At 41.9% G+C, this 26,126-nt stretch overlaps 2 protein-coding genes across 3 annotated transcripts in view; one reads left to right on the top strand and one right to left on the bottom strand.

Moving 5' to 3' along the window:
* The window catches only part of PCID2 (PCI domain containing 2), a 32,605-nt gene extending 23,418 nt beyond the window's left edge, over positions 1–9,187 (top strand). For both annotated transcript variants that reach the window (XM_073350435.1, XM_073350426.1), the window contains exons 10-16: positions 2,461–2,536; positions 2,652–2,793; positions 4,686–4,786; positions 6,488–6,561; positions 6,713–6,838; positions 7,063–7,186; positions 8,239–9,187. In XM_073350435.1, coding sequence (XP_073206536.1) covers positions 2,461–2,536; positions 2,652–2,793; positions 4,686–4,786; positions 6,488–6,561; positions 6,713–6,838; positions 7,063–7,186; positions 8,239–8,328 — 733 coding nt within the window. In that variant the 3' untranslated portion in view covers positions 8,329–9,187. The remainder of the gene's footprint in view (positions 1–2,460; positions 2,537–2,651; positions 2,794–4,685; positions 4,787–6,487; positions 6,562–6,712; positions 6,839–7,062; positions 7,187–8,238) is intronic.
* Positions 9,188–11,502: 2,315 nt separating this feature from the next.
* PROZ (protein Z, vitamin K dependent plasma glycoprotein) lies at positions 11,503–24,034 on the bottom strand. The gene is made up of 8 exons (XM_073308981.1): positions 23,965–24,034; positions 21,876–22,039; positions 20,076–20,100; positions 19,081–19,194; positions 15,917–16,048; positions 13,103–13,191; positions 12,248–12,371; positions 11,503–11,741 (listed from the first exon to the last, which is right to left on the bottom strand). Exons 1-8 carry the CDS (start codon positions 24,032–24,034, stop codon positions 11,503–11,505), a joined length of 957 nt encoding a protein of 318 aa, XP_073165082.1.
* Between the last annotated feature and the right edge of the window lie 2,092 nt (positions 24,035–26,126).

Here is a 26,126-nt window from a genome sequence, read left to right as displayed (position 1 = left end):
GGGGCTGTAGCAGCGGTCTGTGCTCCTGCTGCCTTTCCTGCAGCTCAACCATACGCTGGAGCATATTGGTTTGATCCTGCAGCAGCCTCAGCATTGAATCCTGCCTCCTCTCATCACACTGCCGCCACCTTTTAGCTTCAGCCCTCTCTTCAGCCTACCACTTACTCTCTTCAGCCTGCCACCTCTCCTCCTGGTCAATTTGTGCTTTCCTGCACTCTGATATTGTCTGCCTCCACGCATTCATCTGTGCTCTGTCAGTGTGGGAGGACAGCATAAGCTCAGAGAACATTTCATCACATGTGTGTTTTTTTCGCCTTCTAATTTTCACTAGCCTCTGGGAAGGAGAAGATTCTGTGATCCTTGAAACACATGCAGCTGGTGGAGAAAAAAAGGGGGACAGTGGTATTTAAAAAGACACATTTTATAGAACAATGGGTACACTCTTTCACGGTAAACCTTGCTGTTAACATTACATACACAGCACATGTGCTTTCGTTACAAGGTCGCATTTTGCTTCCCCCCACCATGTGGCTAGCCCCTCCCCCCTCCCCGTGGCTAACAGCAGGGAACATTTTTGTTCAGCCACAGGCAAACAGCCCAGCTGGAACGGGCACCTCTGAATGTTCCCTTAAGAAAAGCACCCTATTTCAACGAGGTGACCATGAATGATATCACTCTCCTGAGGATAACACAGAGAGATAAAGAACAGATGTTGTTTGAATGCCAGCAAACATACGCTGCAATGCTTTGTTCTACAATGATTCCCGAGTACGTGCTACTGGCCTGGTGTGGTAAAGTGTCCTACCATGGTGGACGGAATAAGGCTGCCCTCCCCAGAAACCTTTTGCAAAGGCTTTGGGAGTACATCCAGGAGAGCTGCAAATGCCAGGGCAAATTAGTCATTAAACATGCTTGCTTTTAAACCATGTATAGTATTTTAAAAGGTACACTCACCAGAGGTCCCTTCTCCGCCTGGTGGGTCTGGGAGGCAGCCTTGGGTGGGTTCAGGGGGTAGTGGCTCCAGGTCCAGGGTGAGAAACAGTTCCTGGCTGTCGAGAAAACCGGTTTCTCCGCTTGCTTGCTTGCTGTGAGCTATCTACAACTTCATCATCATCATCTTCCTAGTCCCCAAAACCTGCTTCTGTGGTGCCTCCATCTCCATTGAAGGGGTCAAACAACGGCTGGGGTAGTGGTGGCTGAACCCCCTAAAATGGCATGCAGCTCATCATAGAAGCGGCATGTTTGGGGCTCTGACCCGGAGCGGCCGTTTGCCTCTCTGGTTTTCTGGTAGGCTTGCCTCAGCTCCTTATGTTTCACGCGGCATTGCTTCGGGTCCCTGTTATGGCCTCTGTCCTTCATGCCCTGGGGGATTTTGACAAATGTTTTGGCATTTCAAAAACTGGAACGGAGTTCTGATAGCACGGATTCCTCTCCCCATACAGCGATCAGATCCCGGAGCTCCCGTTCGGTCCATGCTGGAGCTCTTTTGCGATTCTGGGACTCCATCATGGTCACCTGTGCTGATGAGCTCTGCATGGTCACCTCTGCTGACGAGCTTTGGCCAGCGTGGCAAGCTGCATGTGACCATGCAAACAGGAAATTGAAATTCAAAAGTTTGCGGGCCTTTTCCTGTCTACCTGGCCAGTGCATCTGAGTTGAGAGTGCTGTCCAGAGCGGTCACAATAGAGCACTCTGGGATATCTCCCAGAGGCCAATACCGTCTAATTGCGTCCACAGTATCCCAAATTCGACCCAGCAACGCCAATTTAAGCGCTAATCCCCTTGTCGGGGGTGGAGTAAGGAAATTGATTTTAAGAGCCCTTTAAGTCAAAAAAAAAAAAAAAAAAAAAAGGGCTTCATTGTGTGGACGGGTACAGGGTTAAATCGATTTAATGCTGCTAAATTCGACCTCAACTCCTAGTGTAGACCAGGGCCAAGTATACAAACTTAACTCCAGTCTGAATATTTAAGAAGAAATAAACACTATGTAGAATTTCAGAGTAAAATCATGTCTCTCTGTAAGATCCTTCATCTTGCTGTGATTGGAGTTAAGGTTGTGCATTGAGTGAAATTCTGAGGAGGTGGACGTATACATTGTTGATGGCTTATTTTGGAAGTGTGTGAATGGTAAGACAGGTGACTTGAGATTGGGGTGGATACCCTTGTCTTCCTAGATGACTTTCTTGATTTGAAGTGATTGCATTGATGGGGGAACACAGTTGAGCAATCTTAAAATTAACGAGGATTATAGGACAGAAATGGGATTGGGCGCTCTATTTTGATGAAGATTGCATGGTCTAAAATTTACAAGGAATTTTTGGCTTGTTTTTGTTTGGTAGTAATGTAAGACCACTTGTTTTAAAAAATATGGATCAAAGGCGTGTGAGGGGATTTCATTCTAAAAGCAAAATATGTATTTTCCTAAAACATTCATTTCTAATGTTTTATCTTTTGTTACAGTCGAGCTGGCATTGATGACTCCAAAAAGTGGGGCATGTTGTTTCTGGTGAATCAGCTGTTCAAAATCTATTTTAAGGTATGATCCAAGTCTACTAAGCTTGTTTTCTTTGTATTTCATGTTCTAAATCAAGTCCTGTTCCTCACATAGTGCTACATTGATATACCTTTCAATCATGTGACTTTCTTCTCAGATTAACAAACTTCATCTGTGTAAACCATTAATTAGAGCTATTGACAGCTCAAATTTGAAAGATGACTACAGCATGGCACAGAGAGTTACATACAAATACTACGTTGGACGCAAGGCCATGTTTGACAGTGATTTTAAGCAAGGTACTATATGCCAGTAGAACAGATTTATATTCTCACTGCTGGGAGTGACCTCCAGCTGACGTGTTCTATGTGTGACTCAAAACCTGTTGTGGAAAGCACAGTTGTTGTGAAGCGTGACTTTCGTTCCGTCAGTGCAAAGACAAGATCCAAAGGGATTTGCTGCAGGCTCAACCAGATTAGAGTATGGATTACATTACAATTCTCATTTCAACATACACTCAGTCTTGAACTATTTACTTCTCCAAACTCTTCTTTAGCGTACACTTTATACATTTAGTACACAAGTTACTAAAATGTGTTTTCTGGGTGAGTGTCCAGCAAGATACCTTGTGATTTATGTATATAAGAGATGTTTGTAGAACTTTACAGCTTTCTTGCCCTTTCGGATGTCGCTTGTTCAGCAGACTTTCAACAAACTTTGCCATACAATTTAGCTTCTTGGTGCACTGATTTTGAAGGCACATTGTAGCTTTATTTAACCTTTCTCAGTAATAACATTATATGATACTTTAGGGCTGTGGCTCTCAAACTTTCCAGACTACTGTCCCTCTTTCAGGAGTCTGATTTGTCTTGCTTACCCCAAGTTTCACCTCACTTAAAAACTACTTGCTTACAAAATCAGACACAAAAATGTCACAGCACACTATTACTGAAAAATTGCTTACTTTCTCATTTTTACCATATTCTTATAAAACAAATCAATTGGAATATAAATATTGTACTTAAATTTCAGCGTATAGTATATAGAGCAGTAAAAACAAGTAGTATGAAATTTTAGTTTGTACTGACCTCAGTGGTCAGTTTGTAATGACCTTTAGTTTGTCCTGTCCTCAGTGGTAGAAGAGGACAGGACAAGGAGTAATGGTCTCAAGTTGCAGTGGGGGAGGTTTAGGTTGGATATTAGGAAAAACTTTTTCACTAGGAGGGTGGTGAAACACTGGAATGCGTTGCCTAGGGAGGTGGTAGAATCTCCTTCCTTAGAAGTTTTTAAGGTCAGGCTTGACAAAGCCCTGGTTGGGTTGATTTAATTGGGGATTGGTCCTGCTTTGAGCAGGGGGTTGGACTAGATGACCTCCTGAGGTCCCTTCCAACCCTGATATTCTATGATTCTATGACTTTGCTAGTGCTTTTTATGTAGCCTGTTGTAAAACTAGGCAAATATCTAGATGAGTTGATGTACCCTCTGGAAGACCTCTGAGTACCCCAAGGGGGACACGCATCCCTGGTTGAGAACCACTGCTTTAGGGCTAGACTGTGCAGCCTTCACTCATGTTGGTGAGTGCTGGGGCTACTTGCTTGAGTGCTCCATGAGTAAGGTTGCACAATATAGCCCTTTGCAGGTAAGAACATTTCTAATCCTTTGCTCGTCAGTCTTTTATAGTCACTTGCACAACTTGGGCATACGTTTACACATTATATGCCATCTAACTCCCCTGAAGAAGAGTCCTAACACATCATTTTGGAAAATGTCATAGCATGTAGAAACGTAAATATCCTGAAATTCTCCCTCTCCTGTAACAGTAACACAATAACCTTGCTATATTGAGCGGGAATTGTTTTCATAATGTAGTTTGATTGTGCAACTGCTCCATCCGAAATGTAGAGTGTCAGCATATCTTTTAAAAAGGAAATAGTTTTTATGATAATGTCCCATTTTCAGTGAATCTAACAATTCTTAAGGCATTTATGTTTATATTACCCTTTTAGTTAGTGTGCAATTTAGATTGACATAGTTCTTGTGTGAATACTTCTAGGTTATTCTAAATATGGGAGAAAATATTCTGACAGGCTCAGTTAAACATATTATTGTTTGACTATTTGTATGTTTAGCCCATTTTTGCTGTTGGTCTCTGTTACCAACAGCAGTGCTGATCCTCTTTCTGTGTCTACAGCTGAAGAGTATCTGTCATTCGCCTTTGAGCATTGTCACCGTTCAAGTCAGAAAAACAAAAGGATGATTTTGATTTACCTTTTGCCAGTAAAAATGTTATTGGTGAGTGGTTTAGCTCTTTACTTCCAAATCAGTCACTGTGGGACAAATGACCAAGCTGACGCACACTATGGCATGACTTCCCCTGATTTTTATTCAGAAGCTGTCTGGAGCCCCATCCAGATGCAGGAGTCAGCTCATGCAGACCTTGTATGGTCAAGGCCGAGGAATACGGTTTGTCAAGCACTTACTTGAAACTGTTGAATTGTAATTTTTGTAATGGCAGAAAAGGGGGAATAAAATTACAACCCTAAAAAAATTTGAACTTGTAAATTACCCCCTTAAATAATTAATAAGCATGATTCTCCACACACCTCTTAATTCCAAATTCTGCTCCTAGCTTCATAGCAACAAAGGCACCCATAGCAGTGTAAATGATGCCATTTCGGTGTGTAAGAGGAGTGCAGGATTATAGCTCCCTAGGAGTCCCCTGTGTAAGTGTGGACTGTGTCTGCGTGCACGCGCAGGTCCATCACAGCAGATCCTTCCATTTTCTCACCCCACAAGAGAGAGTGTGTATGTAAAGGCCTGCATAGTCTACCTGAGCAGGTCCACAGCCTGAAGAGGAAGATTCCTTCCATCATGCCCCTCCCTTACCTGGTGTGTATATACCCTCTGAAGGTGCTAGAGGAATTTCCAGTTAGAGAACTTCAATTCTGATGTTTGATAAATTCATTCCTTCCTTTTTTTTCCCCAGTCTTGGAGCTCTTTTGAGCAGTTATGACTAATTACATTAAATGAGGCAGTCTTGTGAAATGGGGACTAGGATGAGAATGCTAAACCCATTATTAGTGGCCTGAAACAGCAATGCAAGGCTTCTGATAACCAAATCATTTAGTACCTTAAATTACTGTCTTCTCTCTTCTAGAGCAGTTTTGCCATAAAGAAAGCCCCACTTGGCAAGATCATTATCAGCTTCCAAACTTTACACTTATTTAAAAATGTACTAAAATAGCACAAGTGGCTCTTTGTTCACTGAGAGTTAGCTAGAAACATGCAACGTAGAGTTCTGTTGCACATCTCATCTGATTCTTCAACCAGTAAAGGGGCTACCACTGGCATAGTAGCCAAGTAGCTATGTTTCAGTGCTGACTGGGTTGGTGTGCAATCTAATCTCTGCCGTGTAAATTAAAAAGGAGTTCCTTTTTGGTACTGTCTGTGGTTCAAAGTCTCATCAGACCTGATACAATGAGAATGAGTTTTCTCTCTTCAAACTAACTTTTTTTTTTTTTTTTTAAATAAAAGGACATTAAAAATCCACAAAGAGAAATTAAGGAAAATATGTCTGGTTAGACAATCAATAATCTTAACTGTGCTGACACACACCTGTCATGATTAGTGGTGTGTTCTAAAACAGTTTTCTGTTTGCAGAGTGGAGTGCAACACAAGTATAAAATTTGTAACAGTCTAGATCATGTGAAGCATGACCTACTCTGTAATACAAGTTTTGTAATTTATCACACTACCATATTTTTAAAGCTTTTAAAACCCACACTCCTGTAACTATGCCAGACAAACGTTTGTTGGCATGATTAGTGATGTAGTGTATTGGGGGCCTAAAAATACCTCATTCACCTCCTTTATTTTTTTCTGTAAAAGTAAAGTAGATAAATATTTGTATTTCGATTTTTGTTTTTATAGATGATTGATTTGGAAATGTATTTAAATTTATCCTGAAAAATTTTAACTGTGCTTGCTTTTCAGGGCCATATGCCAACAATTCAGCTTTTGAAAAAATATGAGCTTATGCAGTTTGCTGAAGTAACTAAGGCTGTGAGGTACAGTGTATTTATTGGATCACGTATTTTTGTTAAAATAATATTAAGTGAAAGGTTTTTATAGTATGTGGAAAATACCCATTGAATTATATATTTCATCTTCCCAGAGTCATACCTTCTCATGGTACTTGCATATTTTCTGTCATTTTAGTGAAGGAAATCTTCTGCTATTGAATGATGCCCTGACAAAACACGAGACCTTCTTCATTCGTTGTGGTATCTTCCTGATCCTTGAGAAGCTGAAAATCATCACCTACAGGAACCTGTTTAAGAAAGTGTAAGCAAAGTAGAAATCCTATTTTGTGGAAGGGAAATCTTCATTTGGTTTCACCACAGAATTCAGTTTAAAACATCCAGGGTCCCTAGTTCCCTATTTGTCCCTTAGAGACCAGAGCTTAAGCAAAGCGAATTATGGTAGACGGGCCCTTTTGCTCAGAGAAGCAGAATTTTGAGGTAATTGTGCTGAAATAACTGAAATGTATTTCTGTTTGCATCTTTCAGATATTTGCTACTTAAAACCCATCAGCTATCTCTAGATGCCTTTCTGGTTGCCCTGAAATTCATGCAGGTGGAAGATGTTGATATTGATGAAGTCCAGTGTATTTTGGCTAATCTTATATACATGGTATGTGTTCATCGTTCATTAGCTTGCCTTGGAAACTATAGTTGTTAGAAATGACTACACACAGCAGGAAGGTTAATTACAGAAGGGCAATAATAATAGGAAGTGTACTGGGTTTAGGTTTTTGTGGAGTTGCTTGTGCGTTGTACTCATTTGTGCCTCTCATGTATCTTACTACAGTGAAGGTTCTTATGCTCTAATTCTTGCCTTTTATATGCAAAACAGTAAGGATTACAATTGAGTTTCCACTATAAAGCCAATCTTTGCCCTTTTGCTAAAATGCACAAACACAGTTACAAAATTGGTAAATTATGACTAGGGCTCAGGTAGTATATTTATACTAAATTTGAGTTCAGTTGGACATGGGATTCCTGATTTGACATCCTAAAAATAGAGGCACGCATAAGAGTTCACAAGCTGAATTATAGGGAAAAGATGTAAAAAGGAGAGACACAAATTATTTTACTGGACTCTTGTAAGGGTCTAGTGCACATGAACAAAGATGAGTTAGTTAAGCTCTATGTGTAAAGGTTATTAAAACTTTGGTCTTAAAATCTTAATCCAGGAATAGATTTGAAATTTATAGTCCTTTTCTTGTAGTGAGAGCTCAAAATGTAAATTGGGAACTACAAGGAAGGCTTGTCAGAAACAAAAAGAAAAGGAGTACTTGTGGCACTTCAGAGACTAACAAATTTATTTGAGCATAAGTGAGCTGTAGCTCATGAAAGCTTATGCTCAAATAAATTTGTTAGTCTCCAAGGTGCCACAAGTACTCCTTTTCTTTTTGCGAATACAGACTAACACGGCTGCTACTCAGAAACAGCAAATTCAAAGTTCATGGGCATGTTTAAGGTCCCTATGTAGCAAAGTACTTTTATTAAGTCAATCACACACTTAAGTTATCTTTTATTTATATTATTTGAAGTCAATGGGACTACTCACGAATTTAAAGTTAAGTGCATGCGCACACGTTTTACTGGATCAAGACTGAAGGTAGCAAAAAAACTTCTTGCCAATTTCCAGTACTAAAACTTCTTTCTTTTTAATTCTGTCAGGGTCATATTAAAGGATATATATCTCATCAACATCAGAAGCTTGTGGTCAGTAAGCAGAACCCATTCCCTCCACTTTCTACAGTGTGTTGAGTTTACTGCACCTTAGATGGAGGAGTATTTATAAAAGACTCTACTTGTCAATGGAACTGTTTCTTAAATCGTTCAGTGAAAACTGTTAATGACCTGGTTATGTTCAGTACTGGAATACAAAAAAAACTGTTCATGACTCCTTTCCCAGTGGGACAGGGCCTGCGAGCACAGAGAACAAAATGCTCCCTTTTTAAAGTTAGTTTCTACAAACCCTGAAGTATTGTGGCTGGAAAAGAAACAAGAACATTCCCAATTCATGTTGAAACATTTGCAAAACTTCAGCAACAATCTTTAAAAAGCCTGCCTCAACTATCTCAGATGTCATGTGTACTGACACCCCTTTATGTTCCCGTAACTATTTGTCCTTATCTGTCAAAAGGAAGTGTCCATCGGTGGCACTTAGCATTGTTTCTGCCTACAAAGAATGATTTTTATTTCACCTGTCCTTGACCTAACTCCCAGTTATGAGAGACTTTGGTTTTTTTTAGTAATCTTGGTTGGATATGACATTCTTCAAAGCCTCTCGAAACATTAAGGACCCGTGCCTGATTGGTGCTGAACCCCTGGAACTCCACTTCAATTTCAATAGGATTTTTGAGTGTACAGCAGGGTGTGAGGTGTAGTTACCTATTGCTGCTCAAAACTGGCCTTTAGTAACTGTACTTAACACTTGTTTGAGTTTCCCCTTGAGGCATAAGACTTTATTTAGGTAATCTAGTCCAACTCCATTTTAATTCTGATTTTGTGGAATATTTCTGCCAGTAGGTCCATTCTTTTAAGTGTTCTTTATTTTTGCACGGCATACCTGTTGTTCATGCTGATGGTTTTGTAAAAATAATAAAACAAATGTGATATTTTTCTCTTGGTGGTGACAGTGATGATTTTATTCCAGACTGTTTTAGCACCAGCACACACCATCTAAGATATTTAACAGTCTTTATAATGAAAGTTTCAATAAAATTATTATAGGTTTAAAAAAAAAAACTAACGCACTTGTGAGGTAAGTAGTTTCCTAGATTGACATTATTTTAATGGGATATTCAGGCTGCTTTCATTGTTCTGTTAAGTTCTAACTTATTCTGTACAGTACAAGAACTAAAAGTTACAAACCCAGGTTGTTTTGCCACCTGCATACAACAAATATACTTCAGTAGCACTTGAAAACAGAACAGTGCTTCTGATTTCTGTGCAATTTGCTTCTAATGGTGTTCAAGTGACTTAGTTTTGACATGTGAGAAAGTCATTTGCTTTATTTTGTTTCTGCTGAAAATGATTTTGCATACTTCAACAATAACATGACTCTAGTGGTGAGAGATATTTCATTATCAGTTCAAATATGAAGTCCCTTTCTCTGCTGCAAGAGTCTTTAGCAGAGAAAGGCTCCAGAACAGGGGACCTTACACTGCTAAAAGTAGCAGTGTAGACAGGGAGGCACTGTTTGGGTGTGTAGAGAGGCATGTAGATACATAACCTTGGGTTCTGGCTTGCCTCTTCTCTATTTGCCTAAGCCATGCCTCACCAGCTACATTGCTATTTATACCAGAGCTAGCTGGCCGTGTAGAGTATCTGTCCACTACACGTCACTCTAAGTGTAGACCTGCCCTAAGTCATTCTTATAGTAGTGTGGATTCATAGATCTAACTTCTGAAAGTGTCCTGTTAAGAGTGTTGGGAAAGTGTCACATGCAGGTTGTACTAGTATGAAGAGTATATATTTAATGAGTGTTTGAGAGTGGATAATTAAAACATGCAGTACTGGAAAAAGGATCCAAGCCTCTTTATTTTTGAATCCCATTCCCATTGACATCAGTGCTGCAAGATCCGTGAGGAAAATAGATGTGCTCTATTCAAAATGCCCCTCTTCTGTAGGGCACAAAGAAAACTGAGGCAGGGACTGGGTTGTGATCACTGCTCCTGATTGGCTAAGAGTAGCATACAGCCTATTCTTTCTGTAACTCCATCTCCCCTGGCCTCCACCTCAGCCCACTTGTCTCATTTACCTGTTTGTCTTGTCTTTAGCATGTCAGTTCTCTGGGGCAGAAGGATTTGCATCAAAATGGAGTACTTTGTTTCAACTATCTTGTTCTGACTTGACTGTCCCTACTCAGTAGCAAGAATGTAGATGCAGAGCACTGCAGTGAGTTCTTCTCTTACAGAGATTTCATTACTTTTACAAAATATACAATGAAGCATCAGCAATAATTAAAACTAAATTATGCTTGTCAGATGAACAAAGCACAGGGTAGTGATGCATTCACTTTTTATTTTGCTCAAATGGGGCAAGGTTATCAAGTGGCAATCGAGGCCAGAGCAAGGGCCAGTTTGTTGCTGCCCCTGGAGCAGCCTACCTGGGTGATTGTGACTTAAGGAATCACTTCACCTATGTCTGATTTAGACTATTCCTATTCTAGGGTTTGATTCAGCAAAACTTTACTCAAGTAATCCTAAGAAAGTCAGGGGATGCTTTGCAAGTACTTACATGAATAAAGTTGTGCAGGATTTGACCATATACCACTGGTCTCTGAAACAGTAGCTGCATTTCCCCCTAGCATGGGGACACTTCAGTGAGAGGGGAAAGTGATTCATTGTATTTGTAATACACAGTCAGTTAAGGGCTCTTAGGATCAGCGTAGATGAACAGTGCTGTACAATTCAAACTCCTAATTATTTTCAAAGTGAAGTAGCCATGTCTACCACAACAGTCCTCAATCCTGTCTTTGGAAAGGGAGAGAAAAGACAGATGGGACAATAGATTTGTTTTGAGGGATGAACTACAGTAAATATTTACAGTATTACCATTACAACACAATGCAGGTTGACCTTGCTGAAACAAGTTGCTGCATCCACGTGGTCTTTGTAATTGCAGTTATGGATTTGGTGCTGTCAGGACTTTTTTCTTTTATTCTGTTTTTTGTTTGAACCACATCATATATCTTGAAGTCTTTGTGAAAATAAATGGTTCCAGTTACTTACATTAGTTGGCCAAGCTCCAAAAATACCTGTCAGAACCAAGTGCCTTTGTAGTCATGGGCGATAAAGTTTCCTCCTGCCAGCTGCCCATCCACAGGCTCTGGGTGATGTCCGCAATACTGTCTGTTCGTAAGACTTGTATTGAGTATTTGTTCACATTCCCTTTCAGGAAGGTAGGAGACCTGCAACTCAACTAGTGAACCTCTCACCTCACTTTCTTCTGTTTCCAGCCACTGACAGTGCCTGTCAGCTGTGGAATCAAAACATGTTCTGCAAAGTCTTTGTCAGGAAGACATATAAAATGCTGATAGTTGTTGCACTCAATGTGCTCTCGAAGTTGTAGCAATGCAAGGTTATTCTCACCAGTAGCTTCGTCGTACCGCATATGTATGTGTTTCTCAGTCACATCTATTACCTGTCCAACTCCATGTATGCTCTTATTCCCTGTGAAGTTATGACATGGTCACTGCTCTTAGAAATAGTTTTAGCATCTGTCACCAAAGTTGAACACAGATTAATTGCTAATAGTTAAGGGAGTTATTCTGCCAACATAGCTACTACCATGATTATACCCTTATTTTGCAGTAAAGACAGAGGCTAGTAGTAGGAGTTGATTTTACAGCAGTTAAGCATATCAGATCCTGGTTATACAAATTTTGAAGATGCTTTTTAACTCTTCAGGAGCATATAGGTGAGAGTGAATAGGAAGAAACTATAATTTCAGGATGACAAAGTAAAATATACAACAAAAATGGGGATGAATGATGATGAATTAACATTGCTAATTGTTCCCTATAAGCAAAATATTTTTAAATGCAGACAGTTTGTTTCCTAGGATAGACCAAATGTTCTGAAATGGCAATTTTTATATGTAAACTCTTTGAAAGTATGCTTTGACAACACAAAAACGTAGATTGACAATCAGGAGGAAAAGAAGCGTGATCACCTACCAGTCCTAACCCTGATACCAGAATGATTGTGCAGAAGGGCACACTCAGCTGTAGTCAACACGAAGTTGCTCTTCAAAAGAACACCTCCACAGAATCCTTTTCCTTCCAAATTTAGCAACATGACCTATAAAACAAAAAACAGTAAATTCTGCTGTTGTCTTTAACTTTGTAGTATTATGGGATAAGAGCAAAATATTGAATTATTATAAACAGCTAAGATTTGTAATTTAATTATCTTTAAAATGAAATGTCCATAATCTGCCCTGTTAGCCCCAGGGATCCTATTCCTATTTAAGGCTGCAGAAAACCTCCCACTGATTTAAATGGGAGTTGGATAGGACCTATCAACAGCTGCAGTTGCAAAGAAATCAAATAGGGTTGTAGTAGTGAAGGGAGAAGAACCTAGCACTAAATATCAAATAATATACCATGTATTATGAAACTGACAGTTCAGAAGGGGCTCCCCTTACATAAGTACGGAGTCATAGGACTTCCAAATTATATTGAAAAATGGTAGAATCCTGCTATATTGATACTTGATGCACTAGTAAGTTTTCTAGTAGGGCAAAGATAAGTGCAAGGAATGATATGCTGCCAAGAGTAATTTATAAATTGTGACATTTAAATACAGTAAATTTTTTATTTTGCAAGGAGGTTGACTACAAAAGTTTGTAATAAGGGGTCTTGCTGTCTTTTATCACCTTTTGCTTCTATTTATCTGACCTCTTGTTTAGTTAAAACTTTAAAAAAAAAAACATTTTAAGTACTCAAAGATAAGGTGTGTTGCATCTGAGAACACAGCTTTACTATAGACGTTTCTACAATAACAGTACTTCCAAAGATCTCTATAAATACCTGCCAAGGGAATCCTCTGTGGCAAGTCGTCTTAATTTCCTTCAGCCTCATTATTTTAGCATCATCAAGTCTGCCACATGCACACTGATCTAGGAATGGTTAAAAGAAAAAGACATGCAAAATTTTTGTGGCAATGTTTGAAGATAACCATTACCCTGAACATATTGTGGTGTTCCCACATTAACGCTTTAAGATCACTGGTTCTTCCCCTCCCCTGCCAACCCCCCAAAATAGGGGGCCAGATCCTCAGTTTCTAGTAACTTGCTAATGACTTTGGAAGATCAATGGTTTATTGTTTGCTTCTTTCATAATTTCCCATTGCAACAAGTGCTTAATATTTATATCAAACAAAATCCAACCCTTTGAAACTTACCTTTTCAGTTTGTGAGCTCTTGGGGATAGGGACCTTGTTTCACTATTTGGCTGGACAAAATAATATTCTCTCTTATTGCTATGGTCAAAGCAATTCAAAACACTAATTATGAATATACTACCATGTGCTGCTGGGAGGTACAGTTTTGGAGAAAATGTCGCTCCTCTACTACAAGATTTAAACCAGTAACATCACTTCCAACTAGTGAACATTTGCAATACGTTACACCAGGTGCTTCCCTTACCCTGTCAAATATTTAACTGCCTAATAGGAGGCAGGGATTGAGCTTATATATATACTGAATTAGTGAAACATCCACCTCACTTCCAAAGGGACTCCAGCCATCTTCTGGATTGGGGGAGCAAAAGTCCCTTTCATAAGCAATGTGGCCCTGCTCTTCTAGCCTATATAGGGAGGCCCAACATGAGCCCTTCTCCAGTTGGAAAAATGATGACATGGCCTAAAAGGACCCCACCCTTTCCAACCACTGAGTCAAATTATTCATGGCTTCCAAAGAGCAAGCAGGTGCTGCGTAGGCCCCATCCTCCCTGTTCCTCCACCCCCACAAAGTAGCGCTGCTATATCACCACAGAAGTGTCTTTCTTGCTTTCCCAGCTTGTCTGCCTATGAGATAATTTGCCAGTTGTGCCTAAGTGTGTTGTTTCTGTGGTATGGCTATAAATGTCAGTTTGGAGCTATGCTGTGATTCAACAGCCGTCAGACAGACATGTCTAGAGGCTACTGTGTGTGACGAATTACCATTGGGGAGAGGAGAGGGATGGAAGTAGGAACAGAGTGACCATATTTCCCAAAGGGAAAATGGCAGACCGCATGGGGCTTGCCTGAGCCATCCCCCGTGTGGGGCTGGCTCAAGCCACCTGGCATCACTGCGGTCGTGCACGGCTGGCGTTGCCCTTTCCCCCCCCACCACCGCCCAACATTCCTCTGCACCTCACTCGTGGGGCACGCCCCACTTTCTTGGCAAAACTGAGCACTTGTCCCATTTGCTTTTGCCACGTGATGATCAGTTGGCAAGAGCAACTGGGACAAATACCCAGTTTTGCCCCCCCAAAAAATCAAGATATCTGAGACAGGGCTTTAAAATGGAATTGTCCCAGCCAAAACAGGACATATGGTCACCCTAAATCAGAGGGCTATTTGATACTGAGCAGTGTGGGTGTGTCAGCTGGTGGAAGGGAGAAAAAAAGTGGCCTAGCTGCCAAGGAGCTAAAACCTTGGTGCCAGACCATAATCCCATTCATACATGTGTAGAGGGGCCTCCACACCTGGAAGGGAGCTCAGCTGCCTTTGAGACACTGTTCCTTCCCTCAGCTGGACCCAGCAAAGCCCTCTTTGCATAGGCTAGGGTATTCTCCTCATGGTAGTTGGGAACAGAGAGGTAGGACTGTCCCGCTTGATACTGGGCTTCCCACTCTGAGAGTGGATAGTCTCATGCCAGCCTGTACACAGAGGTCAGAGCACTGCCCCACTGATGTAGGAGGATCAGTGCTGCTCTCACAGCTATTCACTGCGTAGGCATGTGCTATCCTGACTGCAGCAGGAAGAGTTGATCTCATGGCAGCAACCATAAAAAAAGACACAGGCAAAATAAAAACAATGGGCCTGATTCTCCTCTCACTCCTGTTTTAAAGACTAACCAATTTATTTGAGCATAAGCTTTCGTGAGCTACAGCTCACTTCATCGGATGCATACTGTGGAAAGTACAGAAGATCTTTTTATACACACAAACCATGAAAAAATGGGTGTTTACCACTACAAAAGGTTTTCTCTCTCCCCACCCCACTCTCCTGCTGGTAATAGCTTATCTAAAGTGATCACTCTCCTTACAATGTGTATGATAATCAAGGTGGGGGGGAGAGTAGGAAAAAACAAGGGGAAATAGGTTACCTTGCATAATGAGAGTGGGGTGGAGGGAGAGAAAACCTTTTGTAGTTTTAAACACCCATTTTTTCATGGTTTGTGTGTATAAAAAGATTTTCTGTACTTTCCACAGTATGCATCCGATGAAGTGAGCTGTAGCTCATGAAAGCTCATGCTCAAACAAATTGGTTAGTCTCTAAGGTGCCACAAGTACTCCTTTTCTTTTTGTGAATACAGACTACACGGCTGTTACTCTGAAACCTGTTTTAAAGACGTAACTCAATTGACTTCAGAGGAGACGCTCTTTACACTGGAAGTGTTTGGAAAATCTGGGCCAGTGAATGAATTTTAGGATTTGCTTTGCTCTGAAGCTGTGTTTGATCAACCTTGTATTTATTTTTCCTCTGGAAAGTCGTCATTACTGGAACCCTCAGGACACCTCCTTTTGGTTCACTCTAATGGTCTCAGTGCAGTAATAATAGCTCCTATTGATGCTGTTCCTCCAGCCTGCCTACCCTGGGACTAAGCATGCTCTCTTCTGTCTTCTTTTTATACTTACCTCTTGGAATGCATGATTTTTTATCTTCCCCAAGTTCATAGCCTTTTGCACATGAGCAGCGGTAGGACTCAGATCCTGGATAGCAGAAGTGTTGACATCCCTCTCTAGTTTTGTGTTGACACTCATTTTTAGCTAAAGAGAATAACAAAAGCAAAGCACGAAGAAACAATAATTGAGCAATAAACTGGGATTTTCTTGCACATCATGGGCCCTATTTTGCTAAGCAATAACGTTTGCTCACTTTTCATGCTCTTCTGAGCTCATCATTTAAGTAATTCTTGCTACTCCCTCTTTTTAACTTCTTGGAGAGGTACTGAGCCCCGGCAACTCCCATGAAGTCATTGTAAAGTGAATTGCTCCTTATGCCACATCAGGCTGGATGTATTTCAGGATTGCATTTGTAGGTTATACTAGCTAAAGTAACACTGGCTCTTCTCCACATGGAAAATGCCATGACATATATTTGTATGTATTGGCACTGAGTGCCAGGTGTCTTTGAAAAAAGAGAATGATTGTACTTTTTATGGAAGCAGGAGTTGCTTAAAAGATAAAGGACTTAAGCTGTTCTTTTTTGGCTCTTCTTATGCTCATGCCAAGAAAATTTAAACTTAATAGCAACCAATGTAAAAGAGAATGGAAAATAAAAGAAGCACGTATTGCCTCTGAAACAGTGCCAGTCTCTTCAGCTTCCCATAGCTGGGCAAACTCTTGAGAGTTGCTTTGGCACTAAACAATATTAAAAATAATGGGAAGATCCCCAGGACTGGACATTTGGTACCTGGCACAGCTCAGGGATGAGGAAGCACCAAAGCTGCCTTTAAGCCGGTTTTTTTGGCTCTGTGAGGCTTGGGGCTGTGCAGGTCCAGCTGCAAGGGCTGAGCTAAGTTGTGCCAGTGGCAATGGTCCCCAAGGAGACGTTCCATGGTTGGGGACTGCCAGAGCTAAAGATGACTGTGGACATTGCCAATGAGCGGCCGGTGACCTGGCCATTGCGGGAGGCTAGCCCCCAGCCCCTCCCCTTCTGCCTGAGGCTCTGCCCCTTCCCCTCCCCTTGTGCCCCCTTCCCCCACAGGAGCGCAGAGCACCCCCCACTGTGGCCCCCGGCCCCAGTGCTGGGTGGCACAGCAGCAGCACCCTCAGCCCCGGAGCACCTCGCGGTGTGGCAACAGCACCCTCAGCCCCGGAGTGCCGGGCAGCACGGTCCAAGCACCCAGCAGGCAGCGCAGCCCCAGCCGCCCCGAGTCCCCATGGTAGGCTGCCCAGCCTCAGCCCCTGTCATCCTGGGCCAAGGCAGAGCACCAGGCACTGCAGGAGGGGGCCTCCTAGGGGCGGAGCATGGTGGGGCCACACCAGGCTGTTTGTGGACGCACAACCTCCCCCAGCGGATGAGACCCATCACCCTGCTATTGCCCCTTTTTCCAGCTACACCACCTATGCCAGAGGGGCTACACTGGCCCACAGCACCCAGGGATTCCTCCATACCAGGGCAAACCTCCAAATAACCAGTTCCACTGGTTTTAAGGCTGGTGAAGTAGCACTAAGCAGCGGATTCAAGAACCTGGCCCAACGTGTTTTTAAGTACCATTACTTTTTCTGTCCTTGTCTAGTTAGATTTATATCCATTCACATTCTTAAGTGGACCAGAAAAACAGTTAAGCTTTGTCATCAGTCAGTTTATCGGTGTAAAGGACTTTCTATAACAGAGAATTATAAAAAAAGTAGTCAGCTCCATGTGAATGAGACTGCCTCTGTCCTCCAATTTATCATGTAAATAAAACAGTAAATATTAACAATTGATTAATTATAAAGGATGCGCTCAAGTTCTGAGCAAATTGCTCAAAAGCACTTGTAAAATGCAGAGTAGACCTAAGAAGAGCACAAGTATTATTTACGTTATCTTTATTAATCAAAAAGCTGCATATCTGATGTGGAAAATGGGGGTCCGTGAGTCTGAATCCCAACAAAATACTTTCTAAAGAGTCAGATCTTCGTGACTAATTAGCCTGTTCACATTGGAAGAGGCCTTGCTGGGACTCCTAATTCTGGCTCCCAGAAATTTTCAGCTTTGAATCTTTCAGTCTTTTCTAAAGGATAACATCGACATGGAGAAATTCACTTTTTAGGATAGTCCTCCTTTGTCCTTACTCAGTTCTTACTGTGGCAAACTCCCACTGAAGTCAGTGGATATTTGCCTGAGTCAGGACAGAGTAAAACTGAGGTGGATTTCCCCCTCTAACAAAAAAACCCAAAGAAAAAGCATCCTGGGAACCACGGAGGAAACCTCCACAAAGTTCCCCCATTGAGTTTCCCCCAGACCATTTGATCAGATGGGCAGTAGTTTAGCTCCCATACACGCTCCCTGGGTCCCTTGAGAGGGATCCACTACAGCAGGGTTGCCAAACATTTTCAGAAGTTGGATTGTCCTGTGGGGGCACCTGCTGACCTCTCATTCATGATGGTGGGGACAATCTTCCCCGCTATTTACATCTGAAGAAGTGAGCTGTAGCTCACGAAAGCTTATGCTCTAATAAATTGGTTAGTCTCTAAGGTGCCACAAGTCCTCCTTTTCTTTTTGCGAATACAGACTAACACGGCTGTTACTCTGAAACCTACAATCATACAGTTTCCCTTTGGCAACTACAGCCAAAATAACCTGGAGAAGTAATATTAGGAACATATTTAAGGTAGTTTTAGATTATTCAATTCAATAGCATCTGGAAACAAGGAGTAGAGAGAGAATCATGTGACCAGCTAACAAGCGATCTGCAGACCACGCTTTGAGAACCTTTGGATGATGAGCAGAGGGCCATCCACACAGAGGCCCTCTGCCCTGGCTCCAGGCTCTCAATCCTGCCTCCATTGTGGCTTCACTGGTGTCATGCTGCCAGGGTTTCTCGTGCCCTTTGCCGCCTCCTCAATCTCTCCAGGATAGAAGGAAGGTGACAGGGCACAGCAAAGTTAATGCAGCCGCATGCGGCATTAACATTTTAATGGATTTACCCCAGGTTGTTGAGATGAACAATTCATATCCCCTCTTTCCATGTGTCACTGTCATGCATCCTCCGCTAGGAATCACATGTTTTAACATAAAATAAACAATATAGACTGTCTGCATGAGGTCCATATAGTTTCCACTGTAGCCTCTAGGGGAAATGTTGCCTTACCAAAATTACAGTTCTGTCCTTCATAGGCATCTGTGCAGGTGCAGGTGTAGTTGCGAATGCTGTCCTGACACACACCATTGTGCTGGCATGGGTTTGAGGAGCACTGTCTGCCACCTGAATGAACGTCGCATCAGTAAGAGCAATCAGAGTCACCAACAGGGACACACGCCTATTAATGACAGAGCTTTCTTCCCAGCATGGAATCTTTTACCAGCACAGCTGTTGGTAGGTCACAAATCACATTTCCTCACACCTCTGACCAACCCAGGAATGCCAGCAAAAGTTTGTAGTGTAGATCTGGTCTAAGACCCTTGCTCTGGGAATGCCCTGCCTGTGTGTGTCTGAAGCGGGTGAGGAGGGTGCATGCAGGGCTGGCCCAACTACCCACCCATGCAGATATATCCTGGGTGCTGTGCTGAGTACTGCCTGCACCCTCTTGCTGCCATCCCTACATCTTGGGAAGTGGGGGGAGGTGGACCCCTACTACAACCCTGGCTCTTCTAGAGAGAAAAAGGGCTCTTGCTGTTGCTCCTGGGGGAAAGAAGAGGCCCCTTACCACTGCCATTCCAAGGCAAGGAACAAGGTAATGGTATAGGATGGTGCTGGGTGAGTGGAGCCACACCAGGCTCCATGTTGTGGAGTGCCCAGAGCCCCAGTTTAACTTAGTCCAGCTTGCATAGGGAAAACAATAAAAGAAACAGCCTATTTAATGTCGTTGCATCTAGCCAAATATTCTAACACTATTTTTTTGATTTACAGCCTTGACTGTTAACTATTTCTCAGATGGCTTGCTTTTAATGACTCCACTCCTGCTCTTTTTTTTGTGTATTTCTTCTCCCCTCACTTCACCAGATGCTTGATAAACAGTAGTAGGATACTTAAAATAAAGTGCAAATTGAATAAACTACTTGAGAGTCTTTTAAATTCCATAATCCTAACTGTAATGATCACTTCATAAAATCATTTTAGAAAAAGAGATTGAACAGTCAACTTACCGAAATAGCGAGCCCAAAACTTGTTCTGAAAAAATTAAAAAGAAATCTTGTTACATCTCTTGGCTAATACCTTTTCCCACAAATACTTTGTCACAACAAAAAATGTGCAAGAGAACAAATCTTATAGTCTATGCTTAAAAGTTAAACAGTCATACAAACTTTGGTCCTGGTCCTACCCTCTTTACTCAGGCAAACTTCCCACTGAACGCAATCAGACTTTTCCTTGAGTCAGGAGTACAGGATCAGAACCTATTGCTTTATTTCAAAATAATTATTTCTTATGAAAAAATGTTAGTGAGGGAAGAAGAAATACGTGTGGCATGTAAGAAACATCTGGACAATGATGTGACAATGTATCAATTATAATACCTAACCCCATTGTCCCCAAGTCTGGCAGTGATCACCACTTGAAATCCTCCCCCACCAACACCATCAGCTTAGGAAGGGAGCCCCAAGCTCTGTCACCTGGGCCCCAAATGGCAGAAAGTTGAGAAGTGTGTGATTTGTTGTATATTGTACCATCAGTGACAGATGTTAATTTTTTTAAATATAAAATCTGTTTTAAAGGATGTGTGAAAGAGCGGAGTTCCTCCAGGGTGTGTGTGTATTTTTGTACATTTCAGGCTGAGTTTCCTGAAGTGCAGGCATAAACCATCCTAACATTTCAAGCATCAGAACAGATGAAAAAGAAATATAATTTAAAAAACATCTCATGATATTTATGCCAATTTCATGATTGATTTATTTGGTCCCTCTCATGATGTTTGCTCTCCCAGAACTGGCAATACTGATCGTGCTGGTTAATTGGCGAGACGACTAGGACTCTAGTCTAGTGACGACTAGTGGCTTTGGACCACTTCCCTTAACGTTAACGGAGTTGGAGCAAGCATTAAAATACAAGGATGCCAAGTGTCACACCCATAGGTGTTGGAACGAGAGGCACTGGGGGTGCGAATGCACCCCCCTGGCTTGAAGTGGCTTCCATTCTATACAGGGTTTACAGTTTGGTTCACTGGCTCTCAGCACCCCCCCCACCACATGCATTGTTCCTGCCCCCTGGTCACACGTCTCACACCATCCGGTCACTCAGGCCTGCATCTGGTCCCTTGGTCCCACTGGAATCTCGCAGCAGGCAGCGGACTTTTCCTGGCCACTGGTGTGCGCTGTGGCGCCTGCTGAGCAAGCCTCTTTCCTGCTGCTTCCCCTGCTGGATCCCAGCCAAGAAAGATGCAGCTGGGAGCAGAGGGGTGTGTGTGTGTGTGTAACACTGCTCTTGGATTCACCCCCCAACACACACGCCAGCGGCACCAGCCTCTCAACATCACCAACCCCTCCCAAACTCCCCCTGAAGCCCCACTACCCATATTGCTGGCCTTGGCACCCCCCCTCCCCCAGCTGCTTCCCTCACTCTCACTGCAGATAGGGCCCCTGGCAAGGTTCCCTTAAAATGCACCCCATGCACTGCAGGGAGGTAGCGCGCTACACAATGCTGTACTCGGAGGCATCTGCCCGCTGGTCAGGACAGGGGGCCTCCCCTCGTAGCTGCTGCTGATTGGCCCTACCAGGGAGTCACCGCCTCTTTCTTGGCCCCTTCTCCCATCATCAATCCCTTATTGGAACACTGTAGCAAACAAAGTGTTGCGGGGCAATGGAAGATTGATTTCACATTGCAGAGAAATCTAGGCAATACTGTTAGGTCGCAAAGAATCAAACATTGCTGCAGCGTAGACAGGTTCTGATCGGCGAAGAAGCAGCAAGTGTTGCAATTCTTAGAAAAACAAACAATAAAAAAATACCTACAGTCTCTTCATTGTCTTCAAATACTTCTCGTGCCTCTTCATATGTGCATCTTTCTTCTAGGCACTCTCTTTCCAAATTGCCTTGAAAGAACTCCTCAATAATTAGGAAAGACCCACGCTTATGTCTTGAGATAACTTGATTCGCATTGTTGGCTGATAGAAAGACTGAAAAGTTGGATAACAAGAGGCACTAATGTAAATATATGGACGTTTTTGTTATCTACTTCTGTCTCTTCTTAAAATAGGTCAGGAAGCAGGCAGTTTTTAATATGAAGAGAAATATGAAGGAATTGCATCAACGTTGAAGTTGCATAAGTGCATATACTGCACCAGCACTCCTTTCTTAGCCCAGATTGGGCTGGGAAATCATGGAATTTTGTCCCAGTGCTTAATTTGTAATGAAAGAGGTGCAATTTTTTTACTTTCGTAACTGATGCAGCAAGCCCAGAGGTGCCAGGGCTCTGAACTGCCAAGCCTAGAGGTGCCAGGGCTCAGCCTTGGAAAGCTCTGACACAAATTAAGTTTTGTCTTTATTTTCCATTGGGAAGTGCAGGATTTGAACTCTGTAGAATAGGAAGTTAGTTCAACCTTGCCAATCCCCAGATCTCAGGGAGTCCACCAGAGGCAGGGCCATCCACATGGCAGTCCTGTATTCCTACCCTGCCTCCATTGCCCCTGGCTCTGTCCTGGACTCCATGACAATCTGGTTCAGATGGAGTCATGATACCAGGGTCTCTGTAACAAGCACACTTATCCAGAACCCTCTTCTTCAACTGGAGTTCTGCAGTACAGACGGGTTGCATGGTAAAGTGAGTGCTGACTCCATATTTAATTGCCGGCAGAATTCTTCTTGGAGGGAGAATTAGGCAAATCCATCTAACAACCTCTTCTCTCACCCTGGCTTCATGCCACCCCTCCAAAACAAATTCACAAAACGTGTGGAAGGGGCTTCTACAGGGCAAGGAAGGGAGGAGAAATGTTACCATAAAGGCAACACTCCCCACTTTATAGCCATTGGGAGAGGATATATGGGGTTTTTAAATCCTTCTGCAAAGATGGAGGGAACGATTTGTGCCTCAGTTGTTATTTAAGGGCCCAATCCTCCACTCCTTACTCAGACTGACTCCACCAACAGTCTTGGCTGAATAAAGATAGCCAAATTTGGTTTTTAATTTACATGTTTAGGGAAAGCAAATATAATGTACAATGGCCAGAAAAAAAGACCAGTTCCTTGGGTGGTGGAGGCTAGAACCATTTGGATCTGATGAGGGATCAAGGAATTGGGGGCCATGATACTTAGTAACGGAACAATATTGTGAAATTGTATGTAATTTCTTAGTTAAACCTTTAAAAAAAAACAAGTGACCAGACTAATTCTAGCACTGTTTACGCTGTTTTAAAAAAATCAGTTCCATGATTAAAAAAAAAAAAAGCTATCTAGTGCCACAATATATTTTTTAAAAAATGTGTCTCTCTCATTTTTGTTGCATGATTGATCATGCATTTTTGTCACTAGTTTGATTTCTGGTGCATTTAAAATATCTTTTAAAAATCATATTGTGGTACATGATTGAAGAAATTCAAAGAAAATCATTACTATTATCACTGTGAGCGTAATGCATAAATGCAGAGCGTCTTTCTCCTTCTCCCATCCATCTGAGATACTCTAGAGCATTAATGCAGAAAAGTGCATCTATGCAAATCACGTAAAAGCAATGTCTTTTGGCCTTCTACATAAACTCGATTTTCATCAGAATGATGATTAGGAAGACCAAGTGAGAAGGCACTTTATTGCACATATGGGCACTCTTTATGGATGATAAGTACGGAGTACAGAAAAAGCATTCTGCTGATGTTAATAGAATGACATACTGTGAAATAAAGCAAGGTTTTTGCATCAGTAACTGTATTGTAGTTTTTGCCAAAGTGCATCAGAAAAGCAAGAGAAATGTGGGTGAAAATGAGGAACTGCCAGCTTCAATGACAGCCTGTACTACAAAGTTAAAACAAAACCAGGCAAATAATATTTTTGTGTTTTAGGAAGATCACCACAAAGCCAAATTAAAACAACAACAAAGCAAATGCCATACCTGTCTGTTCTGTCTGAAGGAAAAGGAGGACAAAAATAAGAAAGCATATTGTCCAAAGGTGAGTTGCCATTTTTGATCCACTGTAATAGTTAACTGTAGCTTGCCTGCATTCCTGCAGAGCTTTCAGGGAAGTCACTAAACGAGAAATGTTCAAGTTTAAAGTTCAGTAACTCTAAGGGCAATGCCTGGGTTCAGTGTCAACAAATGACAACTTAAAAAAAAAATTATTTTTTTAGTGGTACAACAATGCTCCCATTCGAGGAAAGAGGCAACCCCTTATCTTTTGGACAGATAGGGTGGAGCAGATTTGCCAGCTACCCTGAAAACTGCTGGGCAGCACCACATTTTGAACATCCATCCCATAACCCAGTCCCCACTTCGCCTGACACGAAAAGGGGAGAGCTGCTAAAAAGCTGACCGCTAGTACCATACATCAGTGCAATACAGGTACAAGTTGGAGGATAACTGGTCGGAGAAGAGTACACAGTAAGACTGGTTTAGGATTTAGCAAAAAGACTGTTCCCATAAACTGTTTACCAGGGCAATAACAGGTTAAGGAAATTCCTTACATTGCCTTTCCGAATCTCTGAAAATGTTCTCAACTCCATTGTACCCCAGTAAAACTCCATTGACTATTGGGGTTACATTGAATAACCAGGAGCAGAATTTGTTCTGTAAGGCTATATTTTCACGACACCTCCCCTCTCGCTTTTGGCTGCCAGCGGCAGTACTACGCCCTCAGACGAGATGAAGGAAGAACCCACTTTAACAGCTCTCCACTTTCTGTTTCATGCAGAGTGGGAACTGGGCCATGGGATATCTGTGTATAATCTACAGTAGCTTCTCCAATTGCTCTCAGACATACCAAACACATGTACATATCTGTACAAACACTAGAACCGTAAACAATTAGTTGGCACAAGTTAGAGCATCCCTGTGGCTACTCTTACATGTACCATGGACAAGTCTGGTCCCTGCCTGGTGAAGGATCAAGGGAAGGATCAAAGGTAGTTTAGGGCCTTTGACTCCCACCCACCTGTGCCCATTGAGCTCAGTTCATCTGAGGATTGGCTGATAGTCTGAGAAAGGTTGGCTCCCAGACTACACAGACACCTTAAAAAGAAAAGGAGGACTTGTGGCACCTTAGAGACTAACAAAAGCATGTGCATAGTCAGCATAAAAAAGGGAAACCATTAGGCTTTTGTCTGGTTAGAGTCCTACAACATTTCATAGTTCTGTGGTGTACTGCATTCCCAATTACTATCATTTGACAGACTTTTTTCTGATTCATCTAAACTGAGCTAAACTGGTGTAAATTTTCATGGTTAAAAACCCACACAATATTTGACTTTATGACAAATAAAAATGCTCAGAGTCTTCAGGGTTTGCTTTGTTCCTCTTTGCTCTCTCACAGTACTGGGTGTGGTGTGTGTAATTAGTAATACAGCGCAGCAAGTTTGGCTTGCTTAATGGATGGGTTTCAGAGTAACAGCCGTGTTAGTCTGTATTCACAAAAAGAAAAGGAGTATTTGTGGCACCTTAGAGACTAACCAATTTATTTGAGCATAAGCTTTCGTGAGCTACAGTGAAGCTCACTTGAAGCTGAAGTGATGAAGTGAGCTGTAGCTCACGAAAGCTTATGCTCAAATAAATTGATTAGTCTCTAAGGTGCCACAAGTACTTGAGCTGTAGCTCACGAAAGCTTATGCTCAAATAAATTGGTTAGTCTCTAAGGTGCCACAAGTACTCCTGTTCTTTTTGCTTAATGGAGTTAGCTTAAAAACATGTCACCACTTGATGTCACCATAGTCACAGGACTCACCGGTGAAACTAAAGAGAAATTGTAAATATGTTTTTGTACAAGTTGATTCTTTCTGCACATTAAGGTCAATGAAGAATCTACTCTGGATACAAAGATAATTAGTCCAATCCAGTTAATAACAAAACAGTGTGTCAGAAGCTACATTATTTGCAGTTTTGGTTGCATGTTGGGCTTTCCTTATGTTATTCCTTATGTTATTTCCTTATGTTTCCTTATGTTTTGGGTTTGTTTTTTTTAAAGAAAACTCAATCTACTGAGTAGTTGTCCTATACCTTTATTTCACTGGACATAAATCAAAATGGATCCACTCACATATAGCATTGCCTTTGCAGTAATATCA

This window comes from Lepidochelys kempii, chromosome 1, assembly GCF_965140265.1.
Source record: "Lepidochelys kempii isolate rLepKem1 chromosome 1, rLepKem1.hap2, whole genome shotgun sequence".
In the NCBI taxonomy this organism is placed as follows: domain Eukaryota; kingdom Metazoa; phylum Chordata; order Testudines; family Cheloniidae; genus Lepidochelys; species Lepidochelys kempii.
Note: the sequence above shows the minus strand (reverse complement) of the source record. Positions and strands in the feature narration are given on the sequence as shown.